This window comes from Phlebotomus papatasi, chromosome 2 (assembly GCF_024763615.1).
Source record: "Phlebotomus papatasi isolate M1 chromosome 2, Ppap_2.1, whole genome shotgun sequence".
Lineage (NCBI taxonomy): Eukaryota > Metazoa > Arthropoda > Insecta > Diptera > Psychodidae > Phlebotomus > Phlebotomus papatasi.
In genome coordinates this window covers 58,185,690-58,209,822 of record NC_077223.1, presented here as the reverse complement: position 1 = coordinate 58,209,822, position 24,133 = coordinate 58,185,690, and the positions used below count along the sequence as shown (strand labels likewise).

At 34.5% G+C, this 24,133-nt stretch overlaps 1 protein-coding gene across 3 annotated transcripts; it reads right to left on the bottom strand.

The window, feature by feature from the left end:
- Positions 1-284: 284 nt before the first annotated feature.
- Positions 285-22,676, bottom strand: LOC129801884 (laminin subunit gamma-1). 3 transcript variants are annotated; one of them, XM_055847314.1, is made up of 16 exons: positions 22,476-22,676; positions 21,215-21,468; positions 16,324-16,457; positions 16,130-16,257; positions 11,447-11,564; positions 11,023-11,384; positions 10,807-10,941; positions 8,728-10,116; positions 6,001-6,198; positions 5,511-5,814; positions 4,862-5,132; positions 4,497-4,796; positions 1,655-2,208; positions 1,348-1,597; positions 905-1,292; positions 285-831 (listed from the first exon to the last, which is right to left on the bottom strand). In XM_055847314.1, the coding sequence occupies exons 2-16, from the start codon at positions 21,332-21,334 to the stop codon at positions 620-622; spliced, it is 4,863 nt and encodes a 1,620-aa protein (XP_055703289.1). In that variant the 5' UTR covers positions 21,335-21,468; positions 22,476-22,676; the 3' UTR covers positions 285-619. The 3 variants fall into 3 exon arrangements, with proteins under 3 accessions (XP_055703289.1, XP_055703291.1, XP_055703290.1); XM_055847316.1 differs by having other exon boundaries at positions 21,215-21,425; positions 22,478-22,676; XM_055847315.1 differs by lacking the exon at positions 22,476-22,676 and having other exon boundaries at positions 21,215-21,643.
- Between the last annotated feature and the right edge of the window lie 1,457 nt (positions 22,677-24,133).

Sequence of the window (24,133 nt, the reverse complement as noted above, 5' to 3'; positions counted from 1 at the left end):
TGGTGTTACAGATAGAAAATTTATCAGAAAAATTCAAAAAATTGCGAATTTTACGTCTTTTTCATAAAGGTTTTAGGAACTATTATTCTCGTGCAATCATTATAAATTTTGTGCTAATAACATAACATTAGATACTATTTCATTTAATAAAAGTTTCAAAATGATCGCATTTGGTTTTGTACCAAAACTAAAAAACCACTTAAGAAAAAATATACCACATTTTTGTATGCAAAATGTATGAGAATGCTCTGCCCTGCCCTGTACACACTTTACAAGAAAAATGCTTTTATTGAATCGTAAAAGGTAAACTTTTATTTAAGAGAATGTTATTACAAAACCATTACATTTTTCTTCACTTTCTCTCTTTCTCTCGCTCTCTGTCTCTAAAACGGGAAATTTTCTTTGGTAAGAAGATAATAATTGAGAATGAGAAATTTATCTATCAAAATAAAAAGACACAAGGCGCATAATACGATAATAAGAAGCGGAAAATGCCGTGACCACTTCAGTGGCAGTGAGAACAACACTAAGAAAGGGAACAATCTACATTAGTGACTGCGTAGCTAAGGATCAATTTTAGGATCGGGTTTTTGAGAGATTGTACACACTTATGTGGGTTTTAGGGCTCAAGGCGGGTACGTTTGAAGCATCCCTCGGGCAGTGCTTCGGCAATGGATCTGATGTTGGTTACTTCAGCTTCCAGAATCTTCACCTGAGACTGATATTCCTTGAGCAGTTGATTGTGATAGTTCTTATATTCACTCAAATTCTCCATCCTCTTGCTCAGATTTGCTTTTCGTAGATCATCTTCAGCATCTTCAAGTCTCTTTTCTGTATTTCCAAAGAAAAAACAAATTAAAAGCAAGTTCTGGATGAACAATGATTATCTAATGAAAATCCTTACCCAGTGCATCCAAATCTTTAACATTGATATCTTTGAGGTTGTTCAATTCATCCATGATCGACTTGACCCTATCCATTGCACTTTGAACTTGCTTTTGAGCCTCCTCGGCATTTGTCTTTGCTTGACCTACACTCTTCTTGGCTTCAATGGTAATATTGTCATCTTTCTTGGCCAAATCCTCAAGTTCTCCAATCCTGTTGTCTGTCACAGTAACTCTACCATTGAGTTGATCTGCTTCTCCACGGAGTTTTCTAGCTTCGAACTTTGTACCGTTTGCTTTCTTCAGAATCTCATCAGCATCCTTTGAAGCCTGTTCGGCGTATTTCTCCTTGGCTTTCTGAGCATTATCCCTGGCTTCATTTGCATTGGAATGCGCTCCAACAAGGGCCTGTGATATTGTGGAATCTATAGGAAAACATCTTAACATACCATGCTTGACTTACCGCTTCAGCTTCTTGCACCATCTTTTCAGCTTCTCGGATTTCTTTCTCAATGGCTGGAACAGTTCGCAGAGCAGCTTTTGCATTAGCTGAAGATGTGTCCACTTCAGATTGGAACCCAGCTAGAGTGTTGTAAGTGTGATTAGCTTCCTTAAGTGTTCCATCTCCTTGAGCTACAGCTTCCTTGGCCATTTCGTTTGAATGTTTAGCTTCTTCAAGAAGTCTCAGTGCATAGAACTTCTGGTCATCAGCCCTAAAAAAAAACAACCAGTATTAAAGATAATCTTCTAATCATTGAAATACCACTTACGTTTCAATCAAATTCCTAGCCTTATCATTGTTCTCATTCAATTCTATTAGTAGTTTTTCATTAACCATCCGGATTTCATTCAACTGTTCCTCAATCTTTCTGGCTTCTTCATTGTTCTTATTAGCTTGCTTCTTGATCTTTTCGATATTCACATCTGGAGGAGATTGAGAGTTTACCGTTGCAAATAGAGAGAGGGCTTCCTCATAAACTTCATCAGCTTCCCGCTGGATATCTCCGGTTCTGTTTAGGGCTGTGTCTACTGTGTCTTTTGAAAAGAATACTTCAGCTTTCACATTTGTCTTCAATTCGTTGCTGATGTTCTGGAGCAATGCCATAGAATCTCTAGCTAAATTATATGCTTCAGTGGCATTTCCATTGGCTTCAGTAGCGACGTCCCTATTGAAGTTGGCTTTAGCTTCTAATTCATCAGCCCTTGCTCGTGCTTCGCGAGAGATTGCACTGATTTGTTCCGATTGGGATCCAAATTGATCAGAACGATCCTTGGCTCTAGCTAGAGCACTAGCTCCTTCTGTTTGCAGAAGCTCTAGAGCAGCCTGTAAAAAAATGATATTAACATTTTATCTAGTGTTTCCAGGACTGGGTACCCGGTTCTTGAATACCCCGGTACCCGCCAGATTTTTCCACGGGTATAGGAACCGGTTCCTAGCCATGGAACTGGTTCTGGAACCGGTTCTGGAACTGTTTTTATTAGAAAAATTAAATTGAATGTTCCAAAAGAAACCCTAGGAATTTTCAATTTACAATGGAACTATTTCTCCGATTTCTACAATATGTGATTTTCTGTAGCTTATCCAGGAATTATTAGTGTGTGGTTTTCAGCATTTTGCTATCCAATTAAAATTCTATACGCTTACTTTAAATAGGGAAAAAATAAATGAGCATTAAAAAGTTAAAAGTGGTCAGCAACAAATTAAATTTGATCAGCAAATAATTCTAAATGATCAGTAAAAATATTCAATTTTGTCAGTAAAAAGTTGAATTTGGTCAGTAAAAAATTAAAAGTGATGAGAAAAAAATTAAAAATGGTCAGTAAAAAGAAAATATGGTCAGCGAAAAATAAAAAATGAGCATTAGAACTATTCGAGTTGATCAGCAAAAAAATTAAAAGTGAGTAGTCAGAAATTAAAAGTGAGCAGTAGAAAATGTAGTCAGGAAAAAAATAAAAAAATGGTCAGTAAAACATTAAAAATTAGCAGTAAAAAATAAAAAATGGTCAGCAAAATATTAATTAATTAATTACTGACCACTTTTCATTTTTTTTACTGACCACTTTTCATTTATTACTGACCTATTTTTATTTTTTACAGCTCATTTTTAATTTTTTGCACATTACTTTTTTTACTGGCCACTTTATTTTTTACTGACCAAATTTTAATTTTTACAAATCACTTTTTATATTTTACTGCTCATTTTTAATTTTTTGCTTACCAATTTTTATTTAAAATACTGACCACATTTTTTTTTTGACTAAACACATTTTGTTTTGTGCTGACCACTTTTTATTTTTTACTGCTTATTTTTAATTTTTCACTGATCAACTCGAATATTTTTATTGTTCGTTTTTCATTTTTTGCTCATCACTTTTTATTTTTTACTGCTCATTTTCATTTTTTTGCCACTTTTAATTTTTTTACTAACTCATTTTAAATTATTTACTGATCAATTTTTATTTTTTTATTTATCATTTTTTATTTTCTACTTATCATCTTTTACTTTTTACTGATCATGTTTAATTTTTTTTACTGACGACTTTTCATTTTCTACTGACCCCTTTTAATAAAATACTGCTCTTTTTTTACTTTTTACTGCCCTTTTTAATTTTTTTACTGATGATATCAAATTTTTTACTGACCAAATTTGGTCTGTTACTTTTAAATATTTCCAGAGAAATTAATTTATTTACAAAGAGATCTAAAAAAAAATGTTGATTTTTTCCCTTTGTAATAATCTTTCAATATATTTTAATAAATACACTGATCACAAAAAATTAAATAAACTAAAAATTAAATAAAATTTAATTGAATGACATTTCAGTGTGGAAAATATCCGCAGAAATGTCAGTTATCGATGCGGGAAATATTGCTATAGGGTACTGAAACGTATTGCCAGATTTTACACTAATAGGAAATTTGTATTGTTTTCTTTAACTCTTTGCGGACCGCAGCATATGCTGCAAGCTAATTTCACTTTTTTTAATCAAAAATATCTAAGCTCAGGAATTAATTGAGGTCCTACAAAAAATATCTTACATTTGGACATCCTTATAGTATGTAACCATCCACAAGAATTGGATTTTTATCAGTTTTGAATAATTAAAAAACATTGTTTTTCATAGAAAATGCATATGCTTCTTTGGGTACTACAGTCCCAAAAGAGACGAAAGAGTTAATTAATTTCTATTCTGCAACAAAATCTTATTATTTGGTCCTTTGTAGTCGAAAAACTTAAAAAATTATTATCCAGCCATAAAAAGATGGCTGTATTTTAAGGGTACGCTATAATTTATATGCCATTTTTTCTTGTGTAATCAATACAAATCTCAAGTGAAAATTTCCTATACCTATTTATTGGATTTTAAGATAGTTTGGCATATAAACTACAATTCTCTACAAGAAAGAGATTGCCTAAACCCCCCCTCTCCCTTTATGCTTTCAAACACTAAAACACTTATTTTTTCACAGTTAAAAATATTTTCGAAAATTCATAGTTGGAACCGGTTCCTACCCGGGTAGCCGGGTACGGATTTCAGGGGAACCGGGTACCCGGCAATTTCAAAATACCCGGGTATTTGGAAACACTCTAAATATATTGAAAGGCTTACATTGAGTTGATCTCGTGCATCTTCAATAGTTTTCTCTGTGATTTTAAAGTCTCTGTTTGCATCTTCAGCCTCGCTGCGGGATTTATCCAGCAAACCATCTGCTTTATCCAAGACAGACTTGATCGAAGCAAGTCTATCATGGAAGTCATTTAATCTTTCTCTTAGGGTATGCTCGCCACCTCCAGCACCGGCCTTAGCGTCCTCAGCTAAAATATCTATCTTTTCCTGGACAGCTTTAAGTTTGTATCCAAACTCTTCGTCGTCAATTACCGTTGGTTTTGATGCAATCTCGGCGAGAAGCTAGAAAGATCATAAGTGTTTAATTGCTTCTTTTGTGGTATCTTGAATATGTTGATTATATCTACCTTTTTGAGGCTTCCTAATTTTTCGCGATGATCATTGGTGGCTTCTTGAACCAGATTGTAACAGAATGGACAGTCGAGACATCCTTGGTGGCGATCGTACTTGTTCTCTTTACAGCGATCGCATTGGCGTCCTTCCACGTTATCATTGCAAGGGCACTGTCCAGATTCATCGCACTGGAAGCTCTTGGATCCACTCTGGTCACAATCACATGGTAGGCAACCGTCCTCTGAGAATCCATAGTGATACGGAGCGCACTGATCACATCTCAAGCTTTAATGGAATGAAAAGACGATTAAAATATTTATTCTTTAACGACAGGGTCTTAATAAGCTTCATCCGGGAAATATGCTGATTTGCAACAGCCCGGAAAAAGATTGTCTCTACTTTCATCTAATCCAATTTTAATTCTCTGAATATCTATATTTCCTCTGAATTTTTAATTATCCTTGAGATCTTCTTTTGAATTTTTTAGGGATTTTTTCTCTAACATTCGAATCTTTTAGTAACGTTCGCTACTTGGCGTTTTTCCCTCTGAATTAAATTCTTTTCAATTTCTGCCACCAATCAACTTATTATTCTTCTTATCACTCTGATAACACTATCAATTTGGAAGTCATATCTCGTCATATTTGTCAGTGAGAGACTCACCCAACAACTCCAGGTTTACACTGACACTGTCCAGTGAATCGGTCACAAGTTGTGTTAGATCCTGTACCGTAGCTTCCGACTGGATCACAATTGCAGCTCTCACATCCATTTCCCGATACAATGTTGAAGTATCCGTTCTGGCATTCGTTGCAATTCATCCCAACAACATTGGGCTTGCATCGACAATTGCCAGTGAGGGAATCACACATAGAAATACCATCGTCGGTTTGTTCTGTTCCGGGAGGATAGCAGGAGCATTGTTTGCAATTGCCATGTGGTAGAGCGAAGGGATCTCCAAAGTGACCTACAACAGGGTTAGAGAGTTAGTGAGGATCTACTAAACTTTGAGCTTGTTCGTACCGTCTATACAAAGCTCATCAGCCTTCACAAGAATTACAAAGAGAACAAATCCAACGCACACTGACTTCATGACACAATCGACAATTACTGGCACACTTTAGGCTCTTGCGCTATCACGATTATCACTCACCTGGAAGACACTGGTCACAGTGGGTACCGGCAGTGTTGTGAATACACTTGAGGCATTCGCCCGTTGTTCGATTACAGTTGCCCACGGCATTGGGATCGACGTTTCCATTGCAATCACACGGCTGGCAGAACTGAACGGCACCATGGAGTCCGGTGGGATCCCCAAAGAAACCATCGGAGCAAGACTCGCAGCGTGGTCCTTTAAAAAAATAAATAGGTACCCTTTAATAAAGTACTTATTTTAATAAAGTACCCTTCGAAACGTCGGCTTGCGAAATTAAAAGGAGAAAGGAGCCAAAGGTCAATACCGTGTTTTACTGTCCCTTATACTCAGTTTACTGGCCGAAAATGGCCTAGTACTTATTTTACTTGGTCTAGTTTTTGTTTTTCTAGTATTTATGAGCTGATCTCTTGATATATAGGATCTTCTTCAGGACATCAAAGCAATTAGGGAACAGCAATATTAAAGAAAGTCCTAAGGGGAGACTGGGGCAAAAAGTCACAAAACGGATATTTTATTTTTTTTACAACCTACTCAAACGCGCCAGAAATTTCTAATTGGCGCAGTTTTATATATAGATAAATACATTTATCGAGCCGTTTTCTGAAAGGTAATTTTGTGACCATTCTCAAAAATGCTGGGGCAAATAGTATCAGGCATGGGATATTATCACATTTTGATTCGCTTTGTTACGGGATTCTGTAAATTAAAAAAAAATACCTAGATAACATATTATAACTCATAGATAACTCTTCCCTCTCTTGGTGTGACCACATCTCTCCCATCAACCAAAGAGTCTACTGTACACTAAGGATACTACGGCGCTTTCGTGAGGTAACCCCACAGAATACTCGTCTTATGCTCGTGAGAGCACTACTACTGCCCATAATCATATATGGAGCAGAGCTATTCTTCGATGCCGACTGTGAAACAATCAGGAGGCTTTCTGTGACGTTCCACAACTGTGTCCGGTATGTGTGTGCTCTACGTGCTCGTGATCATATTTCACGGTATCGAAACATTTTGGTTGGCTGTGATCTGCCTTCCCTCCTCCGTTTGAGAGCTGTTTTATTCCTGTTCAGTTTGATTACTTCTCGGAGGCCGGGATACTTAGCATCGCTCCTGGTTTTGGGGGCTTCGGCCAGGTAGCGGGGACTCCTGGTTCCGAGAGCTCACTCGAGCGTACTCATTTTGTCAGGGGGGTTGTAATCTACAACTCCCTTCCACTTCGCGCTAGGACGTCGCAGGCCGGCATTTCTGGTGCCTTTCAGTCGGGGTAGAGTTTCTTTGTTTCTTTTTTTTCTTTTCTCTATTTAAATTTTTCTCACTTTATCTTGTTCTCATTTTCTTTTTTTTCTTGTATTCTATTTTCTTTTTCTATCTAATCAGACATTGTAAGAGGGACGGACCGGGACGGACCCTAAGTATGTTTGATTTAAAACAAATAAATAAATTCAAAATTCAAAAATATTTTCATAGGAAATTTATTCCTCTACATCTACACCTTTGTAAAACACCGTTTTCTCTATCTGAACGATAAAAACGTTTTTCAAGCTATTTTGGAAAAAAGACACAAAAGACTGCAAAGCGTTTGACCAATGCAAACAACAAGCAGCGACACATGGCATTGATGTTTTTTGCCGTGAGACATCATAAATTGTTTCGGTTTTTCTTACTTTTTACTCCATACCTTTTGTTACTTTTTACCCCAAGTGATCGTTCTTAATACAAAGATTTCTTGAGAGATGAATCTTTGTATAATTCTAAAATAGATACCGGCTTCGTATTCAAAGAATCCAGTGCATAAATTTTGAATAATAAGTAGGTAATAATAGACATATTCTTCAAAGAAAATATTTCAAAAGTAGGGCTAAAAATTTTGATATTTTTTATTTTCTAAATTCCTTGTTCGAATTCTAAGAAACATACAACATCGAAGAAGGTATATGGAAGCTATCTATGGAAAAAAAATTAAGCCGCTATCTATTTATATCTTGAAAGATATTGAATTTTGAAATTTTCGATTTGTTACTTTTTGCCCCAATCTGCCCTAATGGATGTTTCAAAATTAAAATTGCAAAAGTGGTATTTTTGTGTCTCTGTGTTCTCCAAATTACCAAATTACTTGATGTCATGAAAAAGATCCGATCCAGCAGGGCTTAAGCGCAGACTAACGACGTTATCACACTTGCACATTAAAATTTTAATGTGATTCACATTATTTGTCGATTGTGAGCGTCCAAATATGTTATTTGTGTCTTTTAGTCACTTAATATTTGGGGTTTTTCTATTTATTGATAAAGAAGTGGACTTGGCCTGCAAAAATAAGTTTAAATTTACCTAAAGCATAAATATTTTTCACATTAAAAAATTAAAGAGAAAATCGATTTAATTTTTCGCATTAATGCTATAAATTAATTAATATCAAATTTTGCGGGCCAAGTCTACCTTTTTATCATCAAATAGATCAAATTTTGAATATAAAATGATTCAAATACACAAATTACACATTTGGACTCTCACCAGCGACAATTAATGTGAATAATATTAAAATTTTAATGTGCAAGTGTGATAACACATTAATAAAGAAGATTAAAAGAACAGAAACCAGACTGAATATTTCCGGTTTAACTTTCGTAGTTGCTAATACGTTACGAACATTGCTTTTATACTTTTGGCAAATTGTTTAATATTCGAGTTTTATTGAAAAAGTTGGTCTATACTTACCAAAGTACCCAACTGGACATTCAAGACAGATTACTGAATCATCAGCCATTTGCATACAAGCTCCATTGTCAGGGCAAGGGCATCTTTTACAATCGTAGGGTGTTCCTACAAGAGCACTTCCGTAGTATCCCTTTGCGCACTGATCACAAGTATCTCCAGCTGTATTGTGTTGGCAAATGCACCTTCCAGTTTCAGAATCGCATATCTCTGCATGTTTGTTGCAATCACAGGGGATGCAGGGCATAAATGGACCTCCAAGGGCTGGCGAATGGCGGTATCCGGGTGCACAAGACTCACAGAATTGTCCCAAATAGGCTTTAGGGCAAGTACACTGTTCAATCCACGTAGCTACGCGTCCAGCAGCTCCACGATGAGCTGTTTGTAGTTCAACATCATCCAGATAGGCTTCCCCGAGTGCCGCATAAGAGGCACGGATCTTGATGGCAGTTAAATTTGCCAGAATTGACATGAAGCCACGAGCTGATTGACTTGGTTGCCAGGAATATTCGGGATGCTCATGAAGTCTAAAGGCGTATTCTCGCACCTGTTGATCAGGCATGTAATGCCCTTGTGCAAAGATTGGCAGGGAAATACTGGTTCCTGCTCCTTCAAGGATAACATCATGTGGTGAAGGATTTGGTCCAGACTGACCAATAGTTTGCAATCTGAACTTCAGCAATCGATTGTAGGAAGCCCTTTGATCGCCAAGGAAACGTTCAGGAGCAGAGAAGTAAATGAATTCATGTCCTTGAGCTGTGATTCCCACACTCTGGCTGAATTTGTTATACTTCAGATCTACCAAGGTATTTCGATCATCCACAGCCATCCATCTCTCAAGATGTTTGTTGAAGTTGGATGTCAGGGATACAATTGAGTATCCATTAGCACTCTGACATTCACTGGTGTGTCCGTAGCAGAAGCATGGAGTGCATCCGAATTTATTTTCCAGATCCAAGTTGAAGAAACCCGGCTTACATTCTCTGCATCTCCTTCCTTCAACATTTTCTTTGCAGAGACAAGCTCCAGTTACTGGATCGCAAGATGGTGTATTGTCTAGGGATCCCTTGGGTTCACATCCACAGTGTTGACATCCATGTGGTCCGAAGTTGTAGTAGTTGGCTTCACAGCGATCACATTTGTCTCCTGTGACACCGGGCTTGCACTGGCATCGGCCTTCGGCATTGCACTGAAGTGACCTGGAGCCTGTTGTATCGCAAGCACAGTTGATGCAATAGCCATCCTCTCGCATGTAGAAGTTTTCCTTGCACCGTTCGCAGTTAGGTCCATCACGGTTCGCAGCACAGTCCAGACAGTGTCCTCCATGGCCAGTTTGATTGTACAGATGTCGGTCAAAGAAGCATTTGTTGGAGTACCCATTGCAGTTGCACTCTGAAATCAAACGTGATTTTAATATCGTCCAGTTAACCGAAATAATTTTGAAGATTTTTTTTTAAATAGGGAACTTAATAAATATGAACACAAAGACTTTCGAGTTTCTTCAGTATAACTTTATTAAAGCAATGTTAAATTTGCTTTTTAGCATAAAAAAACCCCAAGAATGTTGTTTGATCCGAAATATCACTGAAAAGAAATTCTTCGTAGAATTTGCAATTTCTTTAATAAAAAAAATCCAATTATTCTTAAAGTGAATTCCTATCTCAAAAGAATGCGATTGTCTTAACAAGATGCGAATGCATTGGATGGATAAAGAGTAAGATGGACAGAGAAAGGCAAAAGACCAAAGGTGCCAGTTGCCTTAAAAGGAACCCCTTCCCAATTTGGATGTGGTTTCTCTCTCTCTACAATCCGGAGTTCTTTGAACTTGACACTCGCGATAAGGCGCCTCCCTGAGGCCACCCTCTCACATATATAGAAAGTGGGTGAAAGTGCCCTCAATTCACCATTAATAAAATACCACGGTGTATAGCGAGAGATTTTGTTGGTCCTGTAGTCCCAGAAAGTGAGGGAAAGGCGTACAATGGATGCAATCACGAGATACTGACGCCACATTCTGCGTCTTTGCGGGCAAAAGATCGCGTAGCAACTGTTCTTGCTGAAAGTACCTTCTTACTGTCTTACCTTTACACTCGTGGACATTCTTTGATGTAGCCCTGCCCCATGGGACGTCGTTGAAGTACGGAAGGCACCGTTCGCAATCTGGTCCGTCAGTATTGTGCTTGCATTCGCAGACTCTTGTTCTCTGCCCATTGAGTCCTATAAGAAAATAATATATAATATATTTGAAATATCTCAATTGATTAACATAAGGAAATTTCTGCAAATTGGGCTATATACCTGTACTCGTGACACACTTGCTGGCGTGTCCATTGCATTTGCACCTCGCACCAACAGCAATATCCGCGATGGCATAGAAGTAGGACTTGAGCACTTGGGCATCTCCAAACACTTCATCACCAAAAGTATTCAGACGATCAAGCGTGATCCGAATATCTGTAGCAGTGACCCAATTCTGTAGTTCAATGCTATTCTCGAAATTTATGGCACTAGGACGTCCTTCCAAGGATGAGAATACCACTGTTCCATCCCTCAATGGGGAGATATCACTGTAATCACTCATACAGAGTACTCTTGACTCATCTTCGCCCTTCTTCACGGCCAATGAATCCGGAAGACCGTATGTATCCCGACATGTTGCACTGAAATTGAGAGAAAATTCAAATGAGGTTTGTTCATGGACAAAGTTCTAAGCACACATTACCTATAATGCTGATAGGGGAGCCAAGGACCATTAGGAACGATTCTCTTGTAGATTGAGAAAGATTCAGGACGTGGTGAGTAGAACACAACTCGGATGTAAGTAATATCGAAGGATTTAGCTTAAAAGAGGAATAATATTAAAAGTTAGAAGTTTTTGAATATCTTTAACATGTTTTGGGAGTCTTAAGTACACAAGGGATTCTGGGATTTTTTTACTGAATTTTAGAATTCATGAAAATCCAATTTGCGTATAGGGGAAAGTGCCCATGATTGATACTGTAAAATGATTTTCAAGGTTTGTGATTTTTTTCTGATTATCACACAAACCGAAGCGATTCTTCCACTATGACAAAAAAGGTCTCACTTATTTTGTTCATAATCCCACCTCAAATAGTTTCTGAAAAACCTTAGATTTTCTTCAAGAAGAAAATGGAAATTTAGTAGCGATTTTTATACAAGTTGGGTCCGGGGCCTTCCTGTATAATAATTGAATCGACAATTCGGAGGCCAATTTTCACTGCAAAAATTTCATCGAATATAAAAAATTGCACATCAATATTTAGACGGAACTCTAATCTATCTGCTTAAATCGTTTGTACGACTGGTTATTACTTTTAAACTCACTTTTAAGTAATTTTTCTAAACCATGTTTTTATGACATTAGGGTACTAGCGAAAACCATTTTTTCACTTTGAGTCCGTGAAAATGTCACTCTGCAACCTTAAAATTCAGGCAACAGGGTTGAAGACTATGTCAATTGTCGATAAAATTGGCGGATTACAATAGGTGTAATTATGAAATAATCACATCAAATGATAGAGTTGCCACAATTAAATTATCATTCATGGACCCTTTTTAAAATATAGCATGGACACAGGTGGAATTTATGAATTTGCCACCTCCCACAAAAACAGTGTCCCCAAGTAAAAATATTTTTACATAATTATTAATACTGATAAACCCTCTATGTGCCTATGATAGTAGTTTTCCTGAACAGCGACATTAATTAAGAAATACTTATGAAATATCATGTAATCGAAATTATAGTTTTGGACCCATTTTTGATTTTTGCTTCCTGAAACTAGGAAAAAAAGAGCTAGGATCCTATTTTTTTTAGGAAATGTGAGGCTTAGCACCAGCTATTGAAATATATTGCTATGAGTCATAACTATTAATTAACGTAGGAAAAAAAAAGTTATTATCAAGCTTGGATCGTATCAAGCATGGTCACTTTCCCCTACACAGAAAAAAATATTTTGTAAAAATGTTCGTAAATGTTTGTGAATTCCTATGGGGGAGTTATGAAATGCTCGTTAATCGTATAACCCACAAACAAGTTCGTAAAAGTTTGTACTTTCTTCACAAACATTTTTCGTTACATTATCATTTGACGAACATTTTTTGTACTTTTCGACAGTAAAACATTTACGAACAAATGAGAAAATTTTATTAACAATTTTTTGTGTGTTTACGAACATTTACGAACAAACGTTTGTAAAAGTACGAAAAATGCTCGTCAAGTGATCATGTTACGAACAATGTTTGTGAAAAAAGTACAAACTTTTACGAACATGTTTGTGGGTTATACGATTCACGAGCATTTCGTAACTCCCCCATAGGAATTCACAAACATTTATGAACAATTTTACAAAATATTTTTTTTCTGTGTATGATTACAAATTTTAAGATTGTCCAAATCTTACCAGATTGATTAATTGTTTAACTGAGATATTAGAAGTTCACGGAAAATGTTAAAAAAATTAATTTATTTTGCATTTTATTATGAATCTCATTGTTATTAGTTTTTAACTTATCTTACATTTTATTCGTAATAAAAAGTTAAAAAATAAAAATAAAAGGTTTATTGTGAACCTTTGGATGAGATCATTTGTATTTAAACCTTTTTTTATAAGGTTTAAAATTAACCTTTTTATTAAATGCTTTCAGGATCTGAAATCAACTCTGAAAGGTTCATTAAAAGACAAACTTTTAGGGGGATCAAAAACAATGTGTCTTATTAAAAACTTTACAATTAACCTATTATTTTTACTAGTGCATAGTCTTTGAACTATGAACTATATGAAACCAAAAAATAGTTTTTGGTTTTACTATAAATACATTTTGAAATTTAAATTTTAGCATTTCAGTTTTTATTCAATTGAACATTATTGAAATGTAAGTTCTCTAATTTATGGCCTCTACACATTAGAGATATTTATGTTCATATTGAAGAGTTTTTCCTACACAAGCGCAGAAAATTGGCTTCAATATGGACATAAATTGCTTTAGTGTGTAGAAGCCATTAGTGTAGTTTTTGATTTTGCTCAATTTCACATAAAAGATTAAAAAATATTTCTTATAAATGTGATGTGCATATATTTAGCGGTGGCAGCCAAAATCGCGAAAGCCAAAATCCCGAAAACCAAAATCCCTAACGCCAAAATCCCGAAAAGGCCAAAATTCCGGAAGCCAAAATCCCGAAAGTCAAAATCCCGAATGTTCAAAATTCTGAAAGTGATTAAATTATATGGAGGAAAATGTTTAGAATAATTTCCCAAGACACAGAAGATTTCCCTTTGCCTCCAGCAAGCGCAGGTACAATCGTGGGAGTAGCTATGACACTTTTAAGAATTCGGGATTTTGGCTTCCGGGATTTTGGCCCATTCGGAATTTTGGCTTTCGGGATTTTGGCGTTCGGTATTTTGGCTTTCGAGATTTTGGCTTCAGGGATTTTGGCCCATTCGGGATTTTGGCTTTCGGGATTTTGGCGTTCGGTATTTTGGCTTTCGAGATTTTGGCTTTCGGGATTTTGACCGGGACCCATATTTAAGTCTACAAGGTCTTTTTGCGGATTTTTTAATGTTGCAATAGCTTTAATAAAATATTAAATGATATTAAATAAATATTAAAAAAAAAATTAAATAATGAATACTTTACTATATTTTTGGGATTAACAATGTTAAATTGACTTAAATCAAACGAACAGACGAATTTTCTTCGAAATTGTCTGAAACGCGAAAATATGTTGAGAAAAGGGATCCCCGGAAGAAAGTTGAACTTGGAACTTCTGATACTGCAGTCTTTATAATGTTTTCGTGCAGTAAAATATAATTCTGCAAAGCTATAAAATCTATTTTAATTCTAAATAACAGGAGTATAGCGTTATTTCAGTAATTGGCTCAGAAGGATCTTTGTCGCCCTTTGAGAATTAAAAATAAATCCTAAAGATGCTCTTAGTATTATATTAACCAAGTAAAATGAATAATTTTAACTTTTCCATCTTTTTCTCTCAGTGGCAGTAATAAACTCAAACGTAGAGATAGTAATTAAAAGCAGAGATGAAAATAAAATTCAATTGAACTCAATTCAACTTGGTACAGAAATTTGCGATTTATATCAAAGTTTCTTCTTTAGGTATTAATTCATTTTCTTAAGTCAAGACAGTTAAATGTAAAACATTGGATATTGATGTTAAAATTATTAAATTTATCATGTTTTTCTGTTTTTGTCTTTGGTTTGGTATTTTTTAACGTACGACTCTAACGGCGTTATCACACTTACACATTAAAATTTTAATGTGATTCACATTAATTGACGCTTGTGAACGTCCAAATATGTTATTTGTGTCTTTGAGTCACTTAATATTTGGGGTTTTTCTATTTATTGATAAAGAAAAGGGACTTGGCCTGCAAAAATAAGTTTAAATTTACCTAAAGCATAAATATTTTTCACATTAAAAAATTAAAGAGAAAATCGCATTAATGCTATTAATCAATTTATATAAAGTTTTGCGGGCCAAGTCTACCTTTTTATCATCAAATAGATCAAATTTTGAATATAAAATGATTCAAATACACAAATTACACATTTGGACTCTCACCAGCGACAATTAATGTGAACCATATTAAAATTTTAATGTGTAAGTGTGATAACACAGTAATAGTGTCAACGCCATTCCTTTTTAATATTTCTGCAGTTTTTAAAGTCATTACTTGTTTATAGTACTACTTTATTCTTTATGAATTGTCTCAGATTCTAAGTTAACAAAAAAAGTTTTAAAATTTTGCATTAAAATTTTCAAACTTGTTTAAAATTTTTATTCGTTAACACTATTGGAGTTGGAATGTAGGGGAATGCTTTCAGGTTTCAGGCTTCAAACACACTTTGGTTTCGAACACTTCATGATTTCCCATATTCCTTTAATGAATCTAACCTATTTTATGAGGAAATATGATTTCAGACTAATTTTGGGAAGACACGTTACCTTCAGACGACTCAAGCTTCGGACAACTCATTTTTTTCCTATATTCTTAATGGATTTTACACACATCTCTTTTCTGGAAATTTAAGGCATTGGATCAGCTATTAAAATGTAATATTACAATGGGCCAAATAATTGTAAAACACATTGAAAAAATGAATTGTGCGAAGCTTCAGTTGTCCGAAGGTAGTGCGCTTCCCCTATTCAAATATATTCCCATAGATTGATCAGATTCGTTAAAGGAATATGATAAAATTTGAAGCGTTCGAAGCCAGAGTATATGGGAAACCTGAAAGCCTTCTCTTATTAGCCTTATTCCTTTAAGTTTTTAATCCAATTCTAAAATATTGTATACTGAATTTATAAAAATTCAAAACTTTTAATTTTAGAATGCTTAAAAATAAATTATGAAGTTTATCTTACCTAAGTTGAGTGTTAGATTGACTTGATTGGGATACTGAACCCCTTCAAACATCGTTTCTGATTGCCACCAAGTAGGATCATTGGGATCATGGATATCCGTCAAATACCTTGCTCCATGATCTCCAGCCCTATGAAATTAAATAAAAATTTTGGTATTTTGAAAAATTCATCCCAAAAGTATCTCGTGATGTTACCTGCAAGTATCACAACTTTTCTTATTGGAATATCCTGTCTGAACACAGAAGTCAGTATCCCTGTCCTCTCCACAGGTATTGGTTGCATCTATTCGAAGATCGTAAGCTGCATTTTCAAATTCCGGGATGCATCTCTAACCATAGAAAAGACATTCAGGTTAATATTTTAAACACCATATAAGCAGCTGAAAATCTCATTTTGACATTGAATTTTATTCCAAGATGATGATTTCATGAATAAATAGAAAATACTCAATTTATGCTGTGTACCCAACTAATTATGTGGAAGTCAATAAAAGTTTCATAACTCGTCAGATCAGCACTTTTTTCTGCACAGTAGCAGTGAATGATGAGACCGATGAGACTGTGCCCCTCTCACTTTCTGTTCCTCAAGATCACTTCCCACATAATTCAGATGCAGTGAAATAATTTATTTAACTCACGGAGGCAATTTGTAGCATCTCGAGACTCGAATCAATTAAATTAATCAAAATGATTGCCCGAGATCTTTTTGGGGGGTTCACGTTCGTTTTTTTCTCTTCTCGGAATGTGTTAAAAATCTTTTTTTTTTTGCGATTGTCGTAAAAACGCGCTGCAAAAACAACCGCGCTGCTTTTTCAGTGGGAATCGATTTTCTGCCAAATTGCGATAATTAGTATCTTGAATGGTTCGCAAAACTATACTAAACACATTTTACTTGGAGAGTTTTTAAAATAAATTAGATATTATTATCTATACACTTGTTGAAACTCCTTCGTAATATTTTATTTTACACAATTTTTTGATATAAGTGATATTAAGTAAGTTTAGGGTGGGTGAGACAGCATCATTAGTATATCAATTTTATTTTACTATTTTTTAGGAAAATGAAAATTATTGAAATAAAAATAGGCATCACTTAATATGTAAATGTGGAACAAAAGTTTTTTTTAAATATATTTATTGATTAATAAAAAAAATCTGTTTTTTTAAAGTCAGGCTTGTGTAAAAGTGATCCACCGGTACGCTAAAAGTAGCAACTAGCTATTAAAATATATTTCGACAGATAGGTCAGATTCATTAAAGAAATATCGGAAAAATATGAAATGTTTGAAGCTAGAGTGTGTACGAATCCTAAAAGCCTTCCCCAAAAACTAGACAGATTTATAAATGTGACTTAACTACTGTAAAACATTAATAAGCAATCATTTAGCTAAAATTTTGTCTAAATATTATAAAATAATTGATTTAATAAGATTCTACAAAATTACTGCAATGGCTTATATTTTAGAAATTATAGATAGCCAATGACAATTTATAATGAGCATAGGGGAAACTGGGGCACCACCAAACACGGGGCATCACCAAACACTGCGATTTATTAATCGGATATTGGATATCAGAGGATAAGACCGATAGGAATTTATAGGCACTATAGGGATGCTTGTCCACTGAAGGAATGGTCGAGATGGTCCAAGTAGTTTAGAAATAAAAATTACTGTTTGGTGGTACCCCGTGTTTGGTGGTGCCCCAGTTTCCCCTATCACGTTTTTCAATATTTATTTTTTTTTAAGTCCTGCTGACCAGCTTTAGTTAAAGAAAACTCGAAGAAGGTTGACATCTACATTACATTTTAGATTTTTCGTCGCGTATAATTTAAATACTTAAGGAATTTTCCATTTAAAAATTAAAAATATTTAATAATAAGACAAATCAGTTTAAAAATGACAATTTAAAGACTCAGGCCTCTACACATTATGGGCAATTAAAAAACACTTTTTTTTAAAGAAAATTTTCTTTATCATTGTGGGCAGAAATGCCAAATTTTGTTTTAAAAAGGCAATTTTTTACGAAAATTTCTTCTAGTGTGTAGACACCATTAAATTTCAGTATTTACCTCAGATTTAAGAGGACATAAATGTTCCGTTCATATAACACTTTTAATTCATTTTTAGTATCATATTATCACATTTCAAATGGTTCAGCAGTAGGGAAGACCGGGGCAGAGTAGCCAGTAAATGAAATTTTTCATTGTATAATATTTATTAAAATGTTTGCATTGTGCTAACAAATACTTCAATAAATTGGAAGGGAAGTGTACTTTTGGAATAAATTTCTTTAGTATTCCTTCTATGACAAGCTATAACATCCCACTGCCTAATACCATGCGTGGCTAATCTACCCCGGTCTCCCCTATATTTTCCCTGATAATAAATAACTCTTTTGGTTTTAAAGCATCAAATTTTAAAGAAACTAAGAAAAATTATTTAAAAAGAGAAAAAATGATTTTATCTTACATATCGCACTAAAAAAAACAAGTGAGTAAGTAAAAAAGTGAATGATAAGAATATGAAGAAAAACGATTATTGATAAAACAAATTAAGTTCAAGATGACCTCAGAGTTTATGATATTCGGTAAAAGGGTGTCAAAGCATTTCGACTTTGGGAAATTCCCGAAATCGTATTTTTGATGCTATGCCCTAAAAATTAATCAAGCCAATATTAAACTTATGAAATGGATTTTTTATCTTTGTTAGATTATAATTAATTCAAATCGTTTCATAGTTTTTTTTTTATGTTTCGAAAATGGCATGGAAGTAATACACTATTGAATAAAGGCACTTAATAGATAGGAAACGAAGATTTCAAGATCTTTTAAACAAGTCCCGATTAGCCCCAATTGAATGAGACGATTTTATAACTGAATAACATCTAACATTCAAAAATAAGGGGTAAAAATAGGCAGTCAGAAAAAACATGATTATTAAGTAAGAAACATAACTCTACTTGGTCGTAGAAATTTTTTTGAGTTCACTCAAGTCCTTAAAGTTTCTAAACATTGAAAAAAAATATTCAGATCTTTAATGCCCGACTCTAAATTATATCCAGATGAAAACTGTCAAGCGTTCGAGAAATTTAAAAAATCCAGATTCTCATAAATTTTAAGATTCAGGTGATATGCTCGTACATTTATGACAAAAGTAATTCCACAATTTCTAAAACATTTCCATAAACCCCTTAAAAGTATGTTTAAGTAAAAAAAATCATCATGGATTTCTCTACTGTTAGTTTTATATATGGGACCTATAGGTATTTGCATACGATAACATAAGTCATTTAACCCTTTAACGACGAGACACTTTTTACGGTCTGAAAACCAACAATAAAAATTAATAAACTGAGAAAAATAATCAATGATAAGTTTTACATCTAATTTTGGAAAGTCCAACAGAGTCTGATTCGGTGTATTTTGTGTTTCTATGAATGATAGGGACGAAATATCCCAAAAATTTAAGTAATTTTTCTGAAAAAACAAATGAATATTTTTCGCTTTAATGAAAAATATTACGTATGAGTATTGTAGTTTTTATTGCCAAAAGGGTTTTGCTTAAAAAAATTGGAAGTATAAAAAATAAATAAAATCAATTATGAATTTGAGAATTTAAAAATTCGTCATTTTTGAGCTTAAATATTTACTTAAATAGCAAATAGTTAGAGACTTGCAAAAAATATTCTAGATTCCTTCAACCTTACTTTACAATTATGTACAGACGTAGGAAAAAATTAACTTTGGGTAGTCAGAAAAGGTTTTTTCATGAGAAAGTTCTTAAAATAATATGTCAAATATCATGTTCATTGTGAATTTTCCTTATGAAGGATTTATTCTCTGAGGACCACAAGTGGCTATCTCTAATCGTATGGCCTGGCGACGTTGGAGACTTTCTAATAGTGTGATTTGCAGATAGATGTAGTTTTCTCAACATATTGCAGCTAAATTCACGATTTTTGCATAAAAAATATCTAGGGTAAACTGGGGCACCACCAAACACGGAGTAACACCAAACACTGCGATTTTTAATCAGATATTGGACTTCAGAGGACAAGACTTACAGAAATTTATAGGCATTATAGGGATGCTTGTCCACTGAAGAAATGGTCGATATAGTCCAAGTAGTTTAAAAATAAAAAATTAGTGTTTGGTTAGTGCTACCCCATGTTTGGTGGTGCCCCAGTTTCCCCTATAGCTGTGAAATTAATCTAGGTCCTACAAAAGTTGCCTAGATTTTGACATCTTTTTAGTTTCTAATCATCAATAAGAATTGGATTTTTATGGATTATATAATTAAAAAAAATTGTTTTTGCTAGAATTTTTTCTTATTTTTCTTTGAACAAATATGAGAAGTAAATCAGTAACAGGAAATTGTCGTTATTCCTTTAGCTATATAAAAAATAACCCTTTAAAGTTAATGAAACGTACTATTTATTAACTTTTGACATATACAGGGTAGTGGAGCATCTTTGAGTTGGGGAACTTTTGAAAACAAGGTTTTTCTTCTATTTTTAAATGACACTGGAGACTGGGCCTTACCACGATATAATGCAGTTTCACAAATCAATAATTTGTGAAGCTGGGCTTGTTTGTGATAAGGCTCTGTTTGATTTACAAATAGGAGGAAAAAGCTCTATTCCAAAGGTGCCCCAATTCAAAGCTGTTCCAATTCCCTTAATAATTTGTCATAAAATCCTTAGCCATTTTTATTATATCTGTATTAAATGATATTGTATTTTATTTGGGAAAACTACTAGTTAAATATCGCCATTAAATAATAATTTAGCTAAGAAACCTTAAGCTGAATAAGCTGAATATGCGCCGCGAGACGAAATGTGAGAAAAGAGTGATGAAAATTGTGCTAGTCAATGAGATTCTCTCTGGTTTCTTATCACAAATTATTTCAGCTACTATATGTCGTTTGCCCATGATACCGACTTCCGGTTGTTCCGCGATTAAAACAGCTCTAAGCGAAATAATTGTCCCACTCGACACTTGAGCACACAACCGCATTTAATGTTGGAGGATTTTATGAAGGGATGTCATAGAGGAAACATGGACAGGTGAATCTCTAGGTCTCACCTGAGGTCGTCTGTAGGCGTCGTAGCAGTCTAGGGCTGGCATATAGTGTTTATTTTCCGGGGTGGCATCCACGTGTAACGTCACGGCCACAATTATGGCACAAAGCACGATGTTCTTCATGATCCTGTCTGAGGGTCTTCACAATTCAACATCCACAATTTATGACTCACAACGATCACGATCACTTCTCCATTGGGTATTTTGGGCCTGACTGAGAGACACAAGACACAAGACTCTCACACACTCCCTTCCATCTTCAAACCAGAATTTGGTGCCGGGAAGCAATAACAATAATAAATAGTGGAGAGATGCTATTATTAGAGATTCACCAGATGATCATCTTCCAAATTGCTCCACATGAAACATGTCCCGATGTACACATTTTACTAGCTCTTGTTACATTGGGCTGTTTTTTTTAGGGAGTATTTCTCAATGATTTTAGGAAAATTTCAGAAGAACAAATTGAATAAAAAAAAATAATTTGTCAAGTCTACTTGGGGCTTTGAAAAATTTTATATTAAAATTTGAAATTTTTGGAGAAACTGTAGTTATGAAATAGAAGAATTTCCAAAGAGTGTTTAAATTTCCTATACTCAAGAATTAAGATTTCAAAAGCCGTAATAGCTTTTGATCAGAGATTTATTCACAAATGAGATTAAAATCAACCACAATCATTGATCAATTATGATCTTATAATTTATTTCCTCATCCAAATGTGCTTTCAAGAGGAAATCCTATAAAGCTGTGATCAAGAATATCATTGAAAGGTCCTTTCAGTGGAAAATTTGTTCCTAAATAAATTTCCGGATGCTTGCTGGCTACAAAGCATTGTAGTTTTTGCAGCATGCATTATTTTACAAATAACTCTTGGCCAAGAGTATGGAGTTTGAAGATCTCCAGAGTGTTGGTGTTGCTTTTTCGGTGTGTGAACAACTCCCAAAGAAATCACACAAGGAAGAATGGAGAAAAAAACGAAGAAAGAATTTCTCTGAAATATTTCTTTTCATTGAGACTGTTGGGAGATGTATGGAAGAAGTGGCTACATAATGCTTGATAAGGGACTTTTTTGTTCTCCACAGAGACGATTTTAATTGTCGGATGAGAATTTTTTTTAGTGCTTTTTTGGGCGGATTTGTCTGAAGGAAGTGTGAGAAAAACCCAGGAAAGTGTCTCATGAAATACATTTTACAGAATAATTTAAATTTAAGAGTGATCCTCAATAGAGGATCACCGGAAATCACAATAAGATCACTGATATTACACTCAATCACTTCCGGTGATGATGTTGACAGTGAAATAGTATCCAAATGGTGCGGGAGACTTCCCTAAATCCACTGGGAAGAGGCTGATTTTGATGCTGTTCACTGAAGATCACCAACTTGGAAGGCAAATGAACGCGGAGATCGCACCCAAATCACTTGGAATCCCGACTGCAACTGCTCACAAAATCGTGCTCAGACTCTCACACAGTGCGAAGAAAAAGGCACATATAGAAAGAAGATTGTCAGTGTGGTTGGAAGATCGTGGGATCACTAATACACTCTGGTTAAAGAGACGTGATTTTGAGCATTTCAAGAAGTCAAGCAATTTGTTGTGACCCAAACAAACTTAGGCGCAAGATCACCAATTTCACCCACAATTTCCGCACTCTGCATCACAAACTACCTAATTCACTCAATTAATTAGTGATCTTCAATACTAAATAGACGATCCTCACGGAAATTCTGTGGAGCAATTCCAGTCAAGACGATCAATGGAGGATCACTGAGAAATTTGTTGGGTACAAATGACTCTTTCTTTCACAAAACCACCACACAGAAAACCGGAAAGATCGTGATCTTACGCATGATCATCTCTGTCTCTTTCTCTATCAGGCGTAGAGGAATACCATCCACGGGCCAAGCTGAGATTCCTTGTGCAAAAATGTTATCTTCAAGTCTGAGAGAGATAAAATTTATTAGAATATCAACGATCATTATACATTCAACTGATTTCTTTCACAGAAGTTTAACACAGATTTTAAGTGAACTGAGGGAGAGGAATGTGTTTAGCTATTCTCAAATTATCAACTTTTATCGCATGACCCTGTGAACTCTTATTGGAGTGTTTTCCCGCCCAAAAAACTTGCCAACGAATTTGTGTCACTAAATTTTGAGATAAGATTGTAGTGTTTTGCGAGAGATTTTGACCCTTAAACGAAGGGATGATAGTGTTCAATATGTTTATTGAATCAAAGGCCTGATGAATTATTAATTCTAGAATCATATAAGGCATCCTGACTTTGCGGAATACCCGACTTCATCATTTTGATGATATGCCTTAAAGTTTGGTTAAACATTAATTGTTTAGACGAAACATTTAATTGTTTCAAGCAATCAAGTTCGCATTCTTTAATTCTTATTTTCCGGTTCATAACAGGTTTTATGCAATTTACCATTGATTAAAAAATTAATACGATTTAAAAAGAAGTAACACACGATTAAATTTAGGATAAATATTAGTTTTCCAGTAATTTTCGGATAATAAAATTGATTATCGATAATAACCGATTGAATTTGGCTCAAAACGGATTAGCTTTCTAAAACATTTCCAACGAATACAAAATTCCCCAAATTATTGAGAAGCTCTAGCATTTTTTCTCTTGACCTTAGAAAACCCATATTTGGAATGATTTAAGGTTTCTTCGGATTCTTCGGTAATCTAGAAATTATTAAAGAAAAGAAAAAAAAAAAAAACAAATCGCATACGTTTTCAAAGAAACCCAAAAAACTTGGTTATAGAGGGAAGGTTGAGATGGGGATAGGTGAGGATTATGTTGATGATTCTTGAATCGACTTGGAGGGCTTCTTTAAGATCTCATGTAGTTATTCTATAAATCTTTTGTCTAACTTTGAAATTGCATAAACGAAATGTATAATT

What these genes read in the sequence shown, in the direction of transcription:
- LOC129801884 (XM_055847314.1), bottom strand. Translation starts at nt 21,334, where the DNA reads ATGAAGAACATCGTGCTTTGTGCCATAATTGTGGCCGTGACGTTACAC. An exon ending in CAATCTAACACTCAACTTAG is followed by an intron (nt 11,565 to 16,129) that starts GTAAGATAAACT and finishes TCCTCTTTTAAG; the next exon opens with CTAAATCCTTCGATATTACT. An exon ending in TAAAGATTTGGATGCACTGG is followed by an intron (nt 832 to 904) that starts GTAAGGATTTTC and finishes TTGGAAATACAG; the next exon opens with AAAAGAGACTTGAAGATGCT.